This window comes from Lupinus angustifolius, chromosome LG17 (genome assembly GCF_001865875.1).
Source record: "Lupinus angustifolius cultivar Tanjil chromosome LG17, LupAngTanjil_v1.0, whole genome shotgun sequence".
NCBI classification, from domain to species: domain Eukaryota; kingdom Viridiplantae; phylum Streptophyta; class Magnoliopsida; order Fabales; family Fabaceae; genus Lupinus; species Lupinus angustifolius.
Genome location: NC_032025.1, coordinates 1,713,787 through 1,732,106, shown reverse-complemented (window position 1 = coordinate 1,732,106; position 18,320 = coordinate 1,713,787). Strand labels below are relative to the sequence as shown.

At 34.7% G+C, this 18,320-nt stretch overlaps 4 protein-coding genes across 8 annotated transcripts; all 4 read left to right on the top strand.

Annotated features, from left to right (window-relative positions):
• On the top strand, window positions 311–1,090 carry LOC109331410. Its single transcript, XM_019565877.1, has one exon. It carries the CDS (start codon window positions 400–402, stop codon window positions 898–900), a length of 501 nt encoding a protein of 166 aa, XP_019421422.1. The 5' UTR covers window positions 311–399; the 3' UTR covers window positions 901–1,090.
• LOC109331409 (proline-rich receptor-like protein kinase PERK4) lies at window positions 1,554–6,228 on the top strand. 3 transcript variants are annotated; one of them, XR_002105787.1, is made up of 10 exons: window positions 1,554–1,693; window positions 1,908–2,646; window positions 3,366–3,896; window positions 4,225–4,311; window positions 4,407–4,477; window positions 4,590–4,666; window positions 5,181–5,325; window positions 5,401–5,568; window positions 5,737–6,052; window positions 6,085–6,228. XR_002105787.1 is itself a non-coding variant. In XM_019565875.1 (9 exons), the coding sequence occupies exons 2-9, from the start codon at window positions 2,055–2,057 to the stop codon at window positions 5,977–5,979; spliced, it is 1,914 nt and encodes a 637-aa protein (XP_019421420.1). In that variant the 5' UTR covers window positions 1,554–1,693; window positions 1,908–2,054; the 3' UTR covers window positions 5,980–6,228. The 3 variants fall into 3 exon arrangements, 2 of the variants coding, with proteins under 2 accessions (XP_019421420.1, XP_019421421.1); XM_019565875.1 differs by having other exon boundaries at window positions 5,737–6,228; XM_019565876.1 differs by lacking the exon at window positions 1,554–1,693 and adding an exon at window positions 1,724–1,815 and having other exon boundaries at window positions 5,737–6,228.
• Window positions 7,331–13,192, top strand: LOC109331408 (ATP-dependent DNA helicase DDM1-like). 3 transcript variants are annotated; one of them, XM_019565874.1, is made up of 16 exons: window positions 7,331–7,447; window positions 7,533–7,606; window positions 8,040–8,300; window positions 8,379–8,474; window positions 8,871–9,217; window positions 9,490–9,679; window positions 9,815–9,990; window positions 10,648–10,717; window positions 10,809–10,998; window positions 11,162–11,254; window positions 11,336–11,430; window positions 11,515–11,634; window positions 11,958–12,077; window positions 12,162–12,260; window positions 12,351–12,461; window positions 12,701–13,192. In XM_019565874.1, exons 2-16 carry the CDS (start codon window positions 7,547–7,549, stop codon window positions 12,938–12,940), a joined length of 2,268 nt encoding a protein of 755 aa, XP_019421419.1. In that variant the 5' UTR covers window positions 7,331–7,447; window positions 7,533–7,546; the 3' UTR covers window positions 12,941–13,192. The 3 variants fall into 3 exon arrangements, with proteins under 3 accessions (XP_019421419.1, XP_019421417.1, XP_019421418.1); XM_019565872.1 differs by having other exon boundaries at window positions 7,336–7,439; window positions 7,530–7,606; XM_019565873.1 differs by having other exon boundaries at window positions 7,340–7,442.
• Window positions 14,517–16,368, top strand: LOC109331411. The gene is made up of 2 exons (XM_019565878.1): window positions 14,517–14,752; window positions 15,725–16,368. The coding sequence occupies exons 1-2, from the start codon at window positions 14,643–14,645 to the stop codon at window positions 15,921–15,923; spliced, it is 309 nt and encodes a 102-aa protein (XP_019421423.1). The 5' UTR covers window positions 14,517–14,642; the 3' UTR covers window positions 15,924–16,368.

Genomic DNA, 18,320 nt, shown 5'->3' with positions numbered 1-18,320 from the left:
GAATTCAAGGTGAAGTAATTTATATTTGGGTATTTTATCTTAAAATTTGACAGGAAAATTCAATATAAAAGTTTCAAACATACCTAAAAACTATAAAAGTGTTTTTATGAAATTATCAAATATTTAACACTAATTTCAAATAACATTTATCTCTTAAAAAATATTACATGGGCTCCAAATGGAAACCAACCACACTTTTTATTTTATAAAACCAAACATAAATTTTTTATATTTTTTGTACCAAAAAAAATTGCTAACCTGAAAGCAGGTCTTTATTTAACTTTTTTATTCTTGAAGATAAGATTATTGAAAAGCATTAATATTAGCCACAACTCAGAGTACATACAGCATTTGCTCTCTCTCATTCTCTCACACTACTCAATAGCAAGTTTTCTTAGCATGATGATAGCCTCAAGAATGTTACTATTCTCCCCAATATCAACCTCTATTTTAGGCATCAATCACTCACTCAAGAGGCCTACTAACACCAAGTCTCATATATCTCTGAAGATAGTGTGCATGGCAAAGGAAAACAGCAACACTAGCAACAGTCTCATAGAAAAAGCAGCCATACCCAGTGGATTGATATCAACCCCAGTAATTGCATGGTCTCTTTATACCCTCAAAACAACAGGGTGTGGCTTGCCCCCAGGTCCAGGTGGCTCAATTGGTGCACTTGAAGGAATTAGCTACCTTGTAGTTTTAGGAATAGTAGGTTGGTCATTGTACACTAAAACCAAAACTGGTTCTGGACTTCCTAATGGTCCTTTTGGGTTGTTGGGTGCTGTTGAGGGTTTGTCATATTTGACATTGCTTGCTATTTTGGTTGTCTTTGGTTTGCAGTACATTGAACAAGGTTACATTCCAGGTCCTCTTCCTGCTGATCAGTGCTTTGGCTAGGTTCTTATATTAACGTTATTATGTGTATGACCAACACTATAATTCTATCCTTGGTCCCTCTCCAGTTACCTTAGATTGTCACTTTCCACTGTCTTTTATAATAATATTGAATATTCAGTAATTATCTCACATTTGTAAAATGTTAGTACCATTTTTTTTATAAGAAAGAAAAACTCAAATTTATAGTTGATAGGCAGTGTTGATATTCTTAAAAAAGGTTCTGCCATAGAAAGGTAAATGGAATTTTATTTGTCCTGTATAAAGTAAAAATGAACAAGGAGTAAGGAAAAGAAAGGGCAAATTTATGTTACATGATTAAAGTTGCTAGAGGCGTGTAAGGTCTATATACTATTCCTACAACTATAATTATTTACTTAAATAAGTCCTAAATCTCTTTATATGCTCTATTAAATTGCATCAAATTGAAATAATGCCTGTGACAGCTTTAAATTGTGTTACTTTTAGATGAATTTCGGGTATGGATTTGGTTGGTAAGCTATTTCGGGATAATATGTGTTATGTGTATGTGTTGCAAGTATGATTGAATCAAATTATGTCCAGACATTGGATGATGAAATGAAGACCAGTGAAAAAATGGTAAAAACTATATCTGTCTCAAACTAAGGAAAGAGGTGGCAGAGACAAAGGCATTGATTGAGAAAAAAAGAGGTCCTCCTTTGTAGGAGACCAATGAGGAATGACAGCAACGGTTCTTCTTGTATTATGGATTTTTTACCATGCGACATGTTTTCCTTCTCTTCCTGTTGAGATCCCCTGCTATTCCCCCAAACAGGTATCTTTAATTTCTTCACAAAAACAACAACTTCTCTAACAATTATAACATTTAAATCACAGGATCTCTAACAAACCAAATTTCATGATTTAACATCACTAGCACAAAATAAAAGTAGCATAGTAAGATTAGTAACTTTGCTTTGCCTTCATCTACATGCATTGAATTATTGATATTTCTTTTTTCCTTTGCAATAATGTTGTCTTCTTTTTAGGGGTCACAACCGTTGATAGAAGAGCAGCTAGGAGAAAGGTGGTGTTTCCGGCAGCTAATTCTGACATGATTTTTTAGCCGGAACCCAGAATAGCTCTAAGCTCTTCACGTATGTCATTTTGAGAAACAGGAATAACAATAATCAATAATGTCTTCTCCTGATAACTCATCACCTGATAACTCGACACCTGATAATGCTACACCCGATAACAGTACCCCTGATGATGCTGACAACTCATCATCGCCACCATCATCATCACAATCACCACCATCACCACCATCACAACCACCACCATCTGAACCATCTCCATCACCACCACCACCCGAAAAAGATTCCTCACCCCCTCCAACACCACCCTCATCCAATAATTCTCCCCCACCACCATCATCATCAGACAATCCACCACCATCATCAAACAATCCACCCCCACCATCATCATCAAATAATCCAACTCCACCTCCTCCAGCATCATCAGGCCGTTCTCCACCCTCACCTTCTGGTGGATCACCATCACCACCACAACACAAACCATTGCCGAGTAATAATAATGATAATAACAACAAAACACCATCCGCTCCAAAGTCTGGTAATGATAATGACAATAGCGACAAGGCAATTATTGGGGCAGTGCTTGGTGTAGGAGCCGTTCTTCTGATTCTGGTTATCGTTTGTGTTATTTGCTCCAGGAGGAAGAAGAAAAGAAAACAAATGTACTATTATGGAGAACAAGATGCAAAAGGTAAACAAACTGGTACTATCATTCTTCCATAAACAATAGGCAGTATCTATAACACGTGCTATGTTTATGATTTGCACCTAAAGAAGTATGATAGAAAATTATGATTTGCACAAATATGAAATTACATTTTAATTGATTTCATATGCAAGAAAATCTTATTATTATCTGCATTGTAGTTTGTCATTCTGCTTATTTCATGGGAATAATAATAGTTGAAGCACTTGGAATGCAAATTGCTACTTGATTCTTGGACTTGTTTAGAATGTTGCAGAAAAGAGCAATATTCATCACACCATCATATATTAGTTCAACATTTGGGCTCTATTTCCTTGATCCTCTCCTATATTATCCTTGTACAATCTTCAGAAATCATCTTTGTGCTTAAAAAATCCCCATTATTTGTAACACACTTTCTTTCCAAATTATAAATCGACAAGAGTTTCATATCTTTTGAACATCACATTGTGATAACTGTCTCTTACAATAAATTAAGCTATTGGATTTCCTCACTTTTTATATTCTCCATAAAACTCCACTTTCAAGATTTGAAGTGAAAACCATAGATGTCACCTTTGAATTTTGATGTCCAATAATTATTGTACAAGGATCATTTTATTCAATCAACAGCTGTGCACATACATTTTCTTTATCTTTATGTCATATGAAACAAATGGAAAAAATATAATAATGAATTAATTGTCTCTAAATTATGTATACAGGGAATAATCACTATTACAATAATAGTGGTCAGCATCCAGTTGGTTATTATGGAGGTCCACGCCATCCGGACCATGTTGTCGGGGTCCAAAGTGGAATGGCTCCTCCTAATAGTGGTTGGGGTGCACCACCTCCGCTAATGATGAACAGTGCTGAAATGAGCTCCAGTTTCTCAACGGGACCGCCTCCTCTGCCTCCTCCTTCACCAAATCTTGCACTAGGCCTCAAGGGTACCTTCTCTTATGAAGAATTAGCAGCTGCTACCAATGCATTTAATGATCAGAATTTAATAGGACAAGGGGGCTTCGGTTATGTCCACAAAGGGGTGTTGCCGAATGGAAAGGAGATTGCGGTTAAGAGCTTGAAAGCAGGTAGTGGGCAAGGAGAGCGAGAGTTCCAAGCTGAGATTGACATCATTAGCCGTGTTCATCATCGTCATCTTGTGTCACTTGTTGGATATTGTATTGCTGGTGGACAAAGAATGTTGGTCTATGAATTTATTCCCAATAACAATTTAGAACATCACCTTCATGGTAAGTACTATACATTCTTTTAGTTCATGTAAGTTTTAGGATTTTGTTTTTTATTTACCATTTATGCTCAATAAGGTGTAGTGCAAGTGAATCTCCTTTGGTAGATTGCACGCTTATGAGACCATGAGTGACCCTAAGTAAAATTTTTGGATACTTTATTAACTATTAAGGATCTTAGGCTTAGATGTAGGACATAATATAATGCCTGGGGTGCAAGTGTGCAACCTAATAATTTGTAACATACTTTTCTAACATTTTTTTCCTGCAATCGTCTCTGAATATTAATCAAAAGATTGCTAATCAATGTGTTTGATGTTATGACATGCAGGAAAAGGTGTGCCTACCATGGATTGGCCTACTAGAATGCGAATCGCAATAGGATCAGCGAAAGGGCTTGCCTATCTTCACGAAGACTGTAAGATTCACATCCCTCTAATGATCTTTCATTTTTATTTATTTCATTCTGTTTGTATTTTCTTCTTTATGTTTACTATGTTTATAAATGCTCAGGTCATCCACGCATAATTCATCGTGATATCAAAACTGCAAATGTCCTCATTGATGACAGTTTCGAAGCGAAGGTTCCACATTTACTCCACATGTTTACTTATTTCAACTATTCAATTGTTTTGTACATGCTACCAAACCTATGTTAAGCTAATTCATTATATGGCAACAATGCTTTTTAACCAGGTGGCTGATTTTGGATTGGCTAAGTTGACTTCTGACAATAATACACATGTATCCACTCGTGTCATGGGAACTTTCGGGTAATTTTCCATCACACATGCCTTTATTACTGAGAAACTTCAATACTTGCAAATAATAGAATTAAGTTATTATGTCCATAGGAAATAGGACTTCAATACAGTGCTCCTTTGTTTTTTATGGTGTATTTTTGGGATGTTTGTATATAGAGAAGTTAAAATTAAGTGCAAGGTAGAGATATAGTGTTAAAATCTTGGTACAAATAATAGAGCTCCAAATACTAATAGAACAGTGTTTGCTTCAGATAAATGTATTTAACTAATCAAAATACACTTTTAACTACAATATTCGGACTTGGTAACATATTGAAAGCCCAACCAAATGAAAGATAATGACTTGTATGATTGCGTTCAACAGTGAAGAGTATCATTCAACTAGCATCTTTCATCTTCTTTACATGCATCAAGCTGCTACAACAGTCTTAGTTTTTTCCTTAAAAAAATTATCTGAAGACACTAAAATATAATAAAAATGATCGGTCTAGCTTGATGGCTAATATTTTGCATGTAAACACAGGTACCTTGCCCCTGAATATGCATCAAGTGGAAAATTGACAGAGAAGTCCGATGTTTTCTCATTTGGTGTAATGCTATTGGAACTCATATCTGGGAAGCGACCTGTAGACCTCACAAACACCATGGAGGACAGCTTAGTGGACTGGGTTAGTATTGTATATTCAGTTTTCGAGTCCATTCCTTCTTTTTATTTTTACTGATAGAAAACTACAATCGAGTAGGCTCGGCCACTACTGACTCGTGGACTGGAGGAGGATCCTGGAAACTTCAGGGAGCTGGTCGATCCATTTTTGGAGGGAATCTACAATCCTCATGAAATGTCAAGGATGGCTGCTTGTGCTGCTGGCAGCATTCGCCACTCTGCCAGAAAGCGCCTAAAAATGAGCCAGGTATGTATACATGTTAAGATAAAAAATAATTATTTTAACAACTGACTCAATGCTAAATATTAAGATTATTTGTAGTATAGAATGAAATATTAGCTGTTACATGTACATTTTGAAAATAATGATGCCTATTTGTATTTTCTTAAACTATGATTGATGACTCATGTACAGATCGTGAGAGCGTTAGAAGGAGATGTCTCACTAGACGACTTGAAGGAGGGGATGATGAAGACAGGGATTACAAATGTTCAAACAACCTCTTCATCTAGCTCAGATATGCCATATGATACAATGCAATACAATCATGATATGCAAAAGATGCGACATATGGTGTATTCGGGCGAGGCAGGCACTAGCAGTGGCTCTAGCGCCGAAATGAGTCGAATTCAAGAAACCCCAAGGAGGCTGAACTAATGACAGTAGCCATTCTCAAATTGCTGGTTTTGTCTGATTTTCATTGGTATGGGGAGTGAGATCTCATATGGCAGAGAATTTAGCTTCAAGCTTTTCTTCCCTGCTGTGTTTGAAGTGCAAGTTAACAAGATGCCAATCAATGGATACGTTGCTTCATTTGTAAACTACTTTATATTTTGTATATGGTTATTGTGTACTATGGCATGTTTATACAAAATGGAATCATGGATATAACTATTACTTTTATCATCATGGAAATGCATATATTGAATTTGTTTTTTTATATTACTAATGATATTTCTCACTTATTTAGGTAAAAAACTAATCTTTTTGGGATTTGTTGGTATTGAGTTTGTTTTTCACATTACATGTGTAGAGGTTTTGGTGTGTTAGGCAAAAATTGCGTATAAAGCCTAATTTAAGATACAAATAATTATTTTATATTTGAAAATGATAAAATTTGCATGTAACTACTTATGCTCAAGAAATTGACAATACACTTAAGGACTTTGTTACGGTCAAAATCTCACTTGATCATTAAAAAAGTCCACCTAATTTTTATTTATTATTCCACCTAAATTTTTCAAAGGAATAAAGACAAAAATGATAATAGCAATAAGTTAGACCAGCCACAACCCCAAACAAAATTTTCATTTTTATTTTGGTCTCATACATTATTTTATAATTTATTACAACTTCTCATAAAATAAGAACAACATCTACTTTTTTCTCACAATGACAAACATCATTCTTATTCTTATTTGGATGTCACAACATTTACCTTTTTCACACAACATTTACATTTTTCTTACTTTCCTTGACTAAGAACTGTTCTTATTTAAGAACTAAAATGAAGAAATAAGATAACACAGTAGATAACAGAATAATAATATTCTTATTCCATTAAGAACAACATTAATTAGGAATGAGAAATACTACATTTGTTCTTATTTCCCTAATGAATGATGCAAAAACACTTTTAGAACATGAGTTGGCATGTATTGTATGCAAAACCTAGGTGGGAGGATTCAAAATGTCTTATTATATTGTCTTATATTTTGAAACTCAAAATGCTTACAACTTTATTGGAAAAAGTTGAGGTGTTCAAGGTAATGGAAACCTAGCAGACCAAAATGAGGCCAATAAGCACGCGTCATATCACACATAATCTTGGAGCCCACAGCACTACAGAATTAACACTGTCAAAAAATGACCTTACCCTAGCATATAGTTTTATTTGTAAATAACTTAACAATCCAGGGGTAATATTTAAATGAATTTTCCCGCCCAAACCAATGCCCACGTAATGAAAACCAGGATTTTTTTTTTCTAAACTCCTATTTTAATTAGCTTTTGCTCCATTCACCCACCACTTACTCTCTCACATCGACGCTTGTTTTGAAATATCTCATCGCTTCAAATTCCAAATTTTCTCTTTCCCGTTCTACCCCTCCCTCTGCCAGATTTGGTACCACTAATGTTTATTTATTTATTTGTTTCATTTCAGTTCTATAACTTTTGTTCATTGTGGTTTTTGTTGTAACTGGTTTTAGGGTTTGAGATTGAAATGGATGCAATGAAGAACGAAGAGCCCGTTGATTCACCGACTTCGGTTCTCGGAGACGAGGTTCGTTTTTATGTTTTCATTTCTCAGTTCATGTTTTCACTTTCCATTGTTCAAAAAACCTACAGTTATTTACCGTTTCGAATAGCCGTTTATTTCAATAAACTTCACACTCGTACATGATTAAAGTTGATTTTAAAGAAATGTGACTCGTTTGGCGGGTAAAAGTTTTAGTAAAGCATTTGCTCATGCTTACGGTTTTCGCCGATCCAAAATGAAAAATTATTAAAGTTCATGCTTGTTCAAATAGTTGTATTTTTCAGCATTTGTCACAAACTCACACATAATGTAATATTGCAAAATAAAGTCGTAAATGCACACTTAATTTTAACGAAGTGAAGAAATATCTGAATTCGTTTGGTCTTAAAATTTATAATGAAGCTTTTGTTATTCGTGTTTATATCGTATTTATTTTGTGGTTATCCTATATTTAAAGGACGCTTGTGGTGCGGAGGTTGAGATTAAGGCTGAAGAAGAGGTGCTTTTAGATATTATAGATGATGGATCCTTGCTTTTACCAAAATCAATTGCTGAGGAGGAAGAGAAATTGATCAAAGAACGGGCAAAGGAAGAAGAGGAACAGTGTGAGGAAGCACCCGACCTCAATGAGACTCAGTTTAATAAATTGGATGAGCTTTTAACACAGACTAAACTCTACTCTGAGTTTCTGCTGGAGAAAATGGACGACATCACACTTGTATTGTCATTAACTATTTACGTGTGTCATTTTATTATTTTTGTTCCGAGTTCTTATTGTTTGATTTTTTGTTGCTAGAATGGGGGTGAAAAAGAGAATGGAGATGAGCAAGAGAGTGAGCCAGCTACAAAGAAGAAAGGCCGTAAAAGAAAAGCAGCTTCACAATGCAATACTGTGAGTAAAATGTTCCCTGGCATAAATTTGATGCATACTTTTTTTTACGAGGTCAGTGTGTATCTGATTATTTATATATGAAGTAAAAAAACAGTGATAGCTTAGACCAGCCTATTTTTTAGGACTACTAGTGGAAGATGTACAGCTTGAGACATCACGGATCACGTTGTCATCATTTTGTGACTAAAAAAACAAGTTGGTCAAATCTTGTGTAACTATTGTTATTAAGTGCATTACTACAGTTACAGGGTTTTCCCCCCTATCATTTTTCTTTCAAAGTAAGGTTTAGACATGGTCATTTTTTTCTTTTTATGTTCTATTATTGATTTAGAATACTTGCATATAGTTTGAGATTATTTAGTCAATAATATGCCGTCATATTTGAATTTACCTTAGGGGAAGGCCAAAAGGGCAGTTGCTGCCATGCTCACAAGATCTAAAGAAAGTGTGAAGACTGAAGATATGAACATGAGTGAGGAGGACAGAATTGCGAAAGAGCAGAAGGAGCTTATGCCTTTACTGACCGGTGGAAAATTGAAATCTTATCAGTTGAAGGGTGTCAAGTGGTTGATTTCCTTGTGGCAAAATGGATTGAATGGGATTCTTGCAGATCAAATGGGTCTGGGGAAGACAATCCAAACAATTGGATTTCTTGCACATTTAAAAGGGAAAGGTCTGGATGGGCCATACATGATAATTGCTCCTTTATCAACCCTCTCAAATTGGGTGAATGAGATTTCTAGGTAGATCATTATGTTTGATGTTCAATTTTTTTGCAATGTGGTTATCACCTGTTATAAACTGGAGTTTATGCACCATTCTATTTTTCCTTGGTTTTGATTTGCGAAATATTTCTAAATGCTAAGAAGAGATTCTAACAAATAAAAAACAAGAAAAAAGTAGAATAGTATATAAATTTCGCTTTCTAACTGGTGAACATTAGAAGCTCTTGTTAGTTATATCAATTACATGGCTTGCTTTTGATTTTTCAACTTTTTTTAACACATGTAATTAGGTTTGCTCCATCACTCCCTGCTGTTATCTATCACGGGGACAAGAAACAGAGAGATGAAATCCGAAGGAAACTTATGCCTAGAAAAGTTGGCCCAAAATTTCCCATTGTTATCACTTCTTATGAGGTTGCTTTAAGTGATGCTAGAAAATGTTTCATGTCATACAATTGGAAATATCTTGTTGTTGATGAGGTAAATAATGTTTCTTATTTGAATGTTTATGTTTATTTCCGTTTTGTTGCCTGTCTTAACTCATAAATACTTAGATAATCAAAAGAGTTTGCATGCTTCCGTTGTTCTAACTTGATGTATTTTTTTTCCTTGAAGGGACACAGGCTCAAAAACTCGAAATGCAAATTAGTGAAGGCATTGAAATGCTTAAATGTAGAAAATAAGCTTCTTCTATCTGGGACTCCTCTTCAGAATAACTTGGCGGAGTTATGGTCATTGTTGAACTTCCTTTTACCTGATATTTTCTCATCTCTTGAAGAATTTGAGTCATGGTTAGTTTCTTTTGGCTATTGATCACTCTACTGATGTGTTAACTCTGTAATGAGATTGTTGAAACAGATAACCCCAAAAATATGTTGTTTTTTCTTTTTAAATGAGTTTTTCTGTGTCATGGTTGCTTGGATGAGTGGTGTAGAGAACAAATTAGAGCTTTATATTTTTTTGAGCTGTATTAGTATCATTTTGCATATTGAAGAGTATCATGGTGTATGCTTCATCTTTAATATCCTTTGCATTTGAGCTAGTTGGGTTTGTTTGCACTTTCCCTTTGCCGTAGGCCCATAGCCTCCTTTCCATGAATTCTACATAAGCTAGCTTTGTTTTTATTTTGATCCATTTTATTAAGAGAGGGGGATCTACTTACTCCAAGAGTAAATTTTAAAAACTTACTCCACATCTTAGCCACCACCAATTCTAGGGAAATCTAATGGTTTAGATCTACTCACTAATTCAAATAATTGGGTATCCCTTTTATTAATTTTGACTTTGCTGTGTTGCTCTTATGCTTTTTCTGTGTGATGGGATGACGAATGTTGTATGTATGCCATTTCAAGACATTGGTTTTGGTTTGTTTGATACCAAAGTAAACACTGTACCCAAAAAAAAGTAAACACTGTACCTTGATTGCTTAGTTTTACTTGTTTTTGCAGGTTTAATCTGTCAGGAAAATGCAATAATGGAGCAACCAAGGAAGAACTTGAAGAGAAAAGAAGAGCCCAAGTATGCATTCTACAGTTGCCTATTTTGTTATCCATTCCACCTGTCCCTGACTTATATGAACCAGAAGACTAAATGTACTTATCTCATGTAGGTAGTAGCAAAGCTCCATGCCATACTTCGACCCTTTCTTCTGCGCAGGATGAAGACTGATGTTGAGCTGATGTTGCCACGGAAGAAGGAAATTATTTTATATGCAACCATGACTGAGCATCAGAAGAAATTGCAGGATCATTTAATCAATAAGACAATGGAGAAGTATTTAGAAGAAAAATCATCAACTGGTAAGATTCGTTTTCTGTTTTTCCTATGAAAACAGAAAAAAGGGTTTCTTGCAATTCATATACCTTCAGTTATGTGTTGCTGTCTTGGAATACAGTCAATCTTTTGGTTTATTTGTCTTCTACGAAGTCTTGTCTGACACTTGCAGTCACTGCTTTATTGCAGGGCGTGCCACCAAATCAATTAAAAATTTGTGTCTTCAACTTAGGAAGGTCTGCAATCATCCTGACCTTTTAGAGTCAGCCTTTGATGGTTCTTGTAAGTGCCTTGCAGTTGAATTGTTTTACTGGTTTGGTGTTCTATGATTCTCAACTAATCTATATCATTCTTTCTTGATAGATTTGTATCCTCCTATAAATGAGATAGTTGACCAATGCGGAAAATTCCATTTGCTCAAGCGGTTGTTGGAACAGTTGTTTGCACGGAAGCACAAAGTATTCTATCCAGTGCTGTGTTTGTCTTTACAGTTTCCACTTTCTTTTTTTTGTTCCTAATTTGCATTTTCTAATTACTATCAGGTTCTGATTTTCAGTCAGTGGACTAAGGTGTTAGATTTAATGGACTATTATTTTAGCGAGAAGGGCTTTGAAGTTTGCAGGATTGATGGTAGTGTGAAACTGGATGACAGGAAACGGCAGGTTTGTGTCAAACTGCCAATCCATGAAATTTTTTATCACAATTTAATTTTTTTTCTATTATTTTTATTTAATGTTTGATTTTTAGGTTTTTTGAATCCACTTATTGCTTGGTTTGTATCGTGAATTTTAAGCAACCACTGATGAAGAAGTTTTATGCTGTACTTTAAAATATCACCTTTCATCTGTCCATTTTTACACGCACTACAAATCTGTAATACACTTCTACAGAGATCGTAGCTGTTCTGTGTTAAACCGTTGATCTTAACCATTAATGATGGCTGAACTGAAGATTTGATGATTGGTAACTCTTTTGCCATGAACAGATTGAGAACTTCGATGATCCAAACAGCAAATACAGGATCTTTCTTCTCTCTACTAGGGCTGGTGGATTGGGAATTAACCTCACTGCTGCTGACACTTGCATTCTTTATGACAGTGACTGGGTACTTTTGTCATTTTATCTATTTACTTTATTGTGTTTGACTTATCTCAAGTATATATTGCTTAAGAAATTCTTTGTACTCTAGAACCCCCAGATGGATTTACAGGCCATGGATAGATGTCATAGAATAGGTCAGACAAAGCCTGTTCATGTTTACAGGCTCTCAACTGCGCAATCTATAGAGGTACTTTATGGTAATTTATTTTGGGGTGTTGAATATGTGCTGATCAACTGATGGCTTTTATGTTAGATGGATCTGACATTCTGTTTATAGGTTCGCATGTTGAAAAGAGCTTTCAACAAGTTGAAGCTTGAGCATGTGGTGATTGGGAAAGGACAGTTTCATCAAGAACGTGCAAAGCCTGTCAGTGCCGACGAATTGGAGGTTTGTACAACAGCATGTGCTTTCCAGTAGTTTTGTCTTTACTGTCATCCCATTGCGTGTATCTATAATAGTAATGGAATTGTTGTCTACCTGCTTCGGTATTCCAATAGTATCTGCTTGCCATGAATAGACCATCTGCAACTGATTGTAAATATGAACTGAAAATTTACCTAAGTTTGGCTCTTGAAAAGAATATTACAATATTTTTAATCTGGAGTTTGTGCTTTGTCTGATTCTAGGAAGAGGATGTCTTGGCATTGCTTCGGGATGAAGAAACAGCTGAAGACAAGATGATACAAACAGGTATTAGGGATGAAGACCTGATTAAGGTGTTGGATCGCAGTGATCTTGTTGTCCCCAATTCAAAGGATGACAAAGACTTCAAAGCTCCGGTCAGTTCGTTTCCCCTTAATGGGCCTGGGTGGGAGGTGGTGATTCCAACTGCGTCAGGGGGCATGCTTTCTACTCTTAACAGTTAATTTCTCATCTCTAAAGCAGAACTATTTAGTCCGACATATAATTAAATACATATTCGTATGGTATGAGATGTAACGTTTTTTGAAGACAAATCTGGAATTGGTGCTAGACTTAGTGATGTCCTAGAGGGCATTCAATTTTGTAAATGATGGCATGATGCTATTCTGTGGTCTTGATTTTTGCGAGTAGGAATTAAGCACTCAACTCGTAGTTGACAACATTCTATTCAATGATTTTGTGTCTTCCATTTATTTGGCACGTTTGACAACATTCTATTTTTTGCTCATCATGAACTTCACTTTTGGTTTTTCTGTAACCTATCATTAAGATAGGTTTAATATCTACCCTAATAGTGTACAAGTTTTTTACACTTTCAGTACACTTCCATTTAAAAGTAATGAACACATGAACGATAAAAGTATACAGAAATTGTAATATAGATATTAATCTCAACATAATAAGGGATGGCTCAATTGTTTATATGAAACTGCAATCAGGTTTTTCGTTTTTTGGTATAATGAAATGCATCCCCCCCATCCAATCAGGTTTTCTTTAAACATTCACTAAATAATAAAAAACTAGGTTCCTAATATAACAAATTAATAAAGAAATGGAAGATGAAAAATAATACGGCATAAAATTGAGAAAACAGTTGAAAACTGAATTTGGTACCTGAGAAATTGTAATAAGTTGATGCAGTCTCCTGCTATCAAATACAAATGGAATGAACTTCAAATCGATTAAATAACATAGCTTCTACCTTTGGGCTTTGTTTGTAGATGAAACAAATTTCCTTGTGGGATTTGAAGGAAATCTTAAACAGCCTCCGTTTTCATTATATTTTATCTACATACTAAATCCATTTATTTAGTTTCTCTTTGTCGTTGAGACTTGAGATAAGACATGTAATTTCATATATAAATAAAAGCCTACGAGAGAGAAAGTTGAAAATACATTTTATAATAACTTAGAAATTGCAATAGAAAAGGAAAATGTGAACTTAACTGTCATCTTTAATAATTTTTGTATGGTATAATCTAGGATTCGTGTGTATGAATATAATCAATCGGATCATTAGTGAAAGTCTATTAATATTTATGCAAGTGATATTTGATATTCTATACAAGTTTAAATTGAATTATTAAATATTACGATTTGATTTTGACTTTAGGGTTACATAAAACCTTACATGTTATTCAATCATATATTAAAAAAATACGCATCAAAATTATACTAGATATTAACTACCATGACAAAATGTATTATGGATCTTGTTGGACATGAATTACACGAATTCAAATATTTTTATCAGACCATATTTTGGACCTTGTTTTCCTTTTCTGATCTATTTGTTCCCTTTCCTTCACATCACCAAATAATATCAATTTTTCTTTTTACATTTTCTATCTCTTCCCACACTACACCTTTAATATATGAGGCACAAAAGACAATCATTTTTTGTATGATATTTAGATATTTTTTATAAGGGCCGTCAAAACATGCCAAAACAAGAAACGTGGTAACTCATATGTAATAGTAAAAATTAAAATATGGGGCCATCAAATCAGACGAAAATTACATTTTTAAGTAAAAGAAAAATAAATTACATAATGAGAAACATGTATCAGAAATTAGGGTAATGCTAATAGCTCTCTGATCAATTTCTGTTTCAATCTTTGAATTTTGTGGTTGTTGTTGGTGGAGATGATAACGCGGTCTAAACTTGTGGAACAACTCCGTGATTACCAGATCCGATCGCAGCACAAGTACACAGCTCTCACTCTCTTCTCTCCCAAACCCCATCTCCAAACCCGGTATTTACCATTTTACCCTCCCTTTTCTTTTACTTTCTTCACTCAATTCGGTTTTCTAATATTTGGAATTGGACATTATTGTTAGAGTAGAGCGATTCGTACATGAATTTCATAATAATTCAATATAACTTCTCCTGTTGTGGATCATGGATCTTAGCTTATCCAGATTTTGTAGTTTATGTGTGATACTTTGACGTGGTATTAGTATTAGAGCCTCTATGATTAAGTCGTCAATAGTTAAATTTCAATGGGATCTAACACAAGGGGATGTGTTAGATATAAAACCATTTTTTAGCCTTTACCTAATACTCTAATAGCTTATGCTTTTTAGGAGAATTGGCCCTCTGCTTCAAGATATAATGCCAATTCTACATCATTAAATCAGAAGTGAAGTTATTTTAAATTTATCAATGAAATCGTTGCAGTTCTACAATGTCCACTGCGTATGTAGTGCTTTTCTTCAGAGTTAATCATAGTGGATCCCGATCCTGAATAAAAGGTTAAGGTTGTGTTAGACAGAGTGACACACGACAACCAATGCAAAATTTTGTTGGATCTCATTAAAATGAAGTAAAAAAACTATTGTTGCTGTGTTGTATTTTCGTTATTATGATGTTTCTTGCGAACCAGTATGACATCTTCTAATTCCACAACAATGAAAAATCCTCTGTTTTTTTTCCTTTAGCTTGTCTAGGATTTGACATGGAAGAGAAAATATTCCATATTAATTAATTCGGGGCCATTACTACGGGTTCCAATGTAAGAGACATTGTAGCAATTACAAATGAGGGGTAGTAATTGTATGTCATCTTAATTGAAAAACTCTGTATTTGCGATATTGGTTAAAATTGGAGCAGAATTTTGGGAACCTTCTCTGCCAGACCCATTAATGTCTAAACTCTAAGGTGAATTGAAACATCACGGTGTGTTATTGATGCTTTTATGGTTGACATTTTTGTTGCCTTCTTCCAGTGTTGATGTTGCTGTGGCAATTGGCTTTTCCTTACTTCTAGCTATGCTTGTTGTCTCAACCCTTACAACCCTTTATTTGAGGCGATTTTGGCTCTCTCTGGTTCTCCTATGCTTGAATATATTTCTTCTTTCGCGCCTAAGAGTGTCTAGGCAAACATTGGCAAGGAAGAGAGAAAGGAGGCTGCCATTGTCCATATGAGCATTCATTGTGGTGATATCTCACATCATGTACATTGGCAGGCAAGGGTTTATTTCTTAGCTTTTGGTTAATTTGGTCTTTTGCGGATATTCTTTGTGCTCTCGGTAACCCTCCTATGACGCGATTTTTTCCTCCCCTTTGAGATAGAGGTGGTATTCATCTGCACACCCCATATTCACAAATCAAGTGAATTTGTTGTAGACTTATTTCACATGCAATTCACATAAAATTTAGACCAGTCAAGAGGCATAAATTTTCTCTTATTTTTTATATTGATTAGCTAGTAGATTTTCAACACTTGAGGAGTACACTGGCCAAGATGTTCTGCAGTGAGTTTTTTCATACTTTGTCTGCAACTTTGATAGTGTAGAATTGCACCATTTGAAAAATGTATATAGTTATAGTTGGTGAAGAAATAAGATTATAAAAATTGTATATCTGGAAATTGGGCTAGCTGTCCAAGCAAAATATGATTTGTCCAATCTCTGCCTGTTGCATTGACTTCTTTAAATTCCTTTTTATCATTCTCTTAGATTTTTCTGCTGGCTATTAATTTCAGCATTAAGGCCCCTATAAAGGGATCTTGTCTCTAAATTGAGCAAGTAAGGATGTATCTATCCTTTCCATTATTTCGCAGTTTGAGATCTCAATGCACTTCATTAAATCATTAGAGGATGCACCTTAATTGTAACTTTAGAGATAAACACATTGAAAGAATATTGTCATAATTTCAGCATGCTTCCTCCAAAAGTTCAAAAAACTTTTGGTGTGTTTGGATGAATCGTTTTAAAATTCCAAAGAAATTGAATTATAGGAAAATGAATTGATTCAATATGGAGAATATTGCTCAATATATACCTGTTATGGCTTGAGGCACACATATATGAGGAGAGGCAAATAGTGCATTCTCAAAATAATGAAAAAACGGTTTATAATTAATATAAATGCATATTCCTTGTTTTGAATATAGTAAAGATTTAAGCAGGAAACACGTTTTTTACCCGAATCACTGTTTTAGTTGTGCAATGCTTGTGGACAAGAAATTTCATTTATCTGTTTCAGATTAATGTTGAAGTAAGAATAAACTTGTTTTGTTTGTTTAGATTGATGAAACCCAAATTCCTATTCGGTGTTTGAGTTTAGAGAAGAAACATTTGTTTTCCACGGCATGCCATTGAGATTCATTTAGTGTTCATTGAGTTTAGAGAAGGAACTCGCTTGGTAGTTGTGGAGTTAGAAAGGGGAGTACATCTGTTGTCTCACACTTTGTGTCACTCCATATATCATGAGTTTATGATTGGTCAGAAAAACATCTAAGAATTAAATTTTAACTTAAATATATTTTGTTTGATCAATCACATGCCCATAGGATATAGAGTGACACAAAGTGTGAAACAACAGATGTGTACCCGAAAGGAAGTTACTCGCTACTTATTATTATTGCTTTAAAGATAGTTATAGGTGATCTACTCCATAATCAAGGAAACATCCTTAATTCCTTATGCTAAAGCAAATCCTTAACCTAAAGCCATAACTTATAGATATTTGCATCGGTTAGTTGTGAAGGTGGGATAATTGCCAGTTCTATAGTCTTAATGATGAGTAATGAAACAAAGGATTACTTAGTTCACTTAAAAGAGGGTTATTTCGTTACAATGGCTAAAAGACGAAATTATTGGGCAACTATCAATCCCACCAAGTTTAAACAAATCAAGTATCCATCTGCGTTTGCCCCGCTCAAGGAACTTGTGTCTAACGCATGTTCTATTCAACTGAATCATGAATACATGACCTCGAGTAATAACATTTGATTGAAAAAAAGTGTTGGACTAGTCCATGAGAACCTATGGGAATCTCATTGGTATTGGGCATGACAAAAGTGAAAAGTCACAAATGTCCATTGAACCAAAACATTAAGTCAATAGTTTCATGATATTTGTAAACTCTCACTCATTTCTTAATATTTAATGTAGGATTTCACACTTTAATATAACTAACAATTCCCCCTTAAGTGGCTATCACACACTAACTAGTCTACCCCTTTAAATCCACCACGTCTTAGCAAACCACCAGCTTTGATACTATTTGTATTTACCCAACAAACTCCCCTCAAACGTGATCATTTAATATAAGTGCATTACAATCTTAGTTCAAAGATAAATATATATGAGTCATGTTCATTTTACATACATCTCTCTCTATATATGTTGGACAAGACCGTGGAGCCTCCAACCACCAGAGAGTTCCATTGTTTCTGGGGCATAGGAAGAGTGGAAAGCCACAACTGAGATACCACGTCTTGAATCAAAACCTTAAGATATTAGTTTCATGGACATTTCCTACTTATAAACTCTTTTATTTTTTCCCGTATATCCAATATTAGACTTCACATTTGAA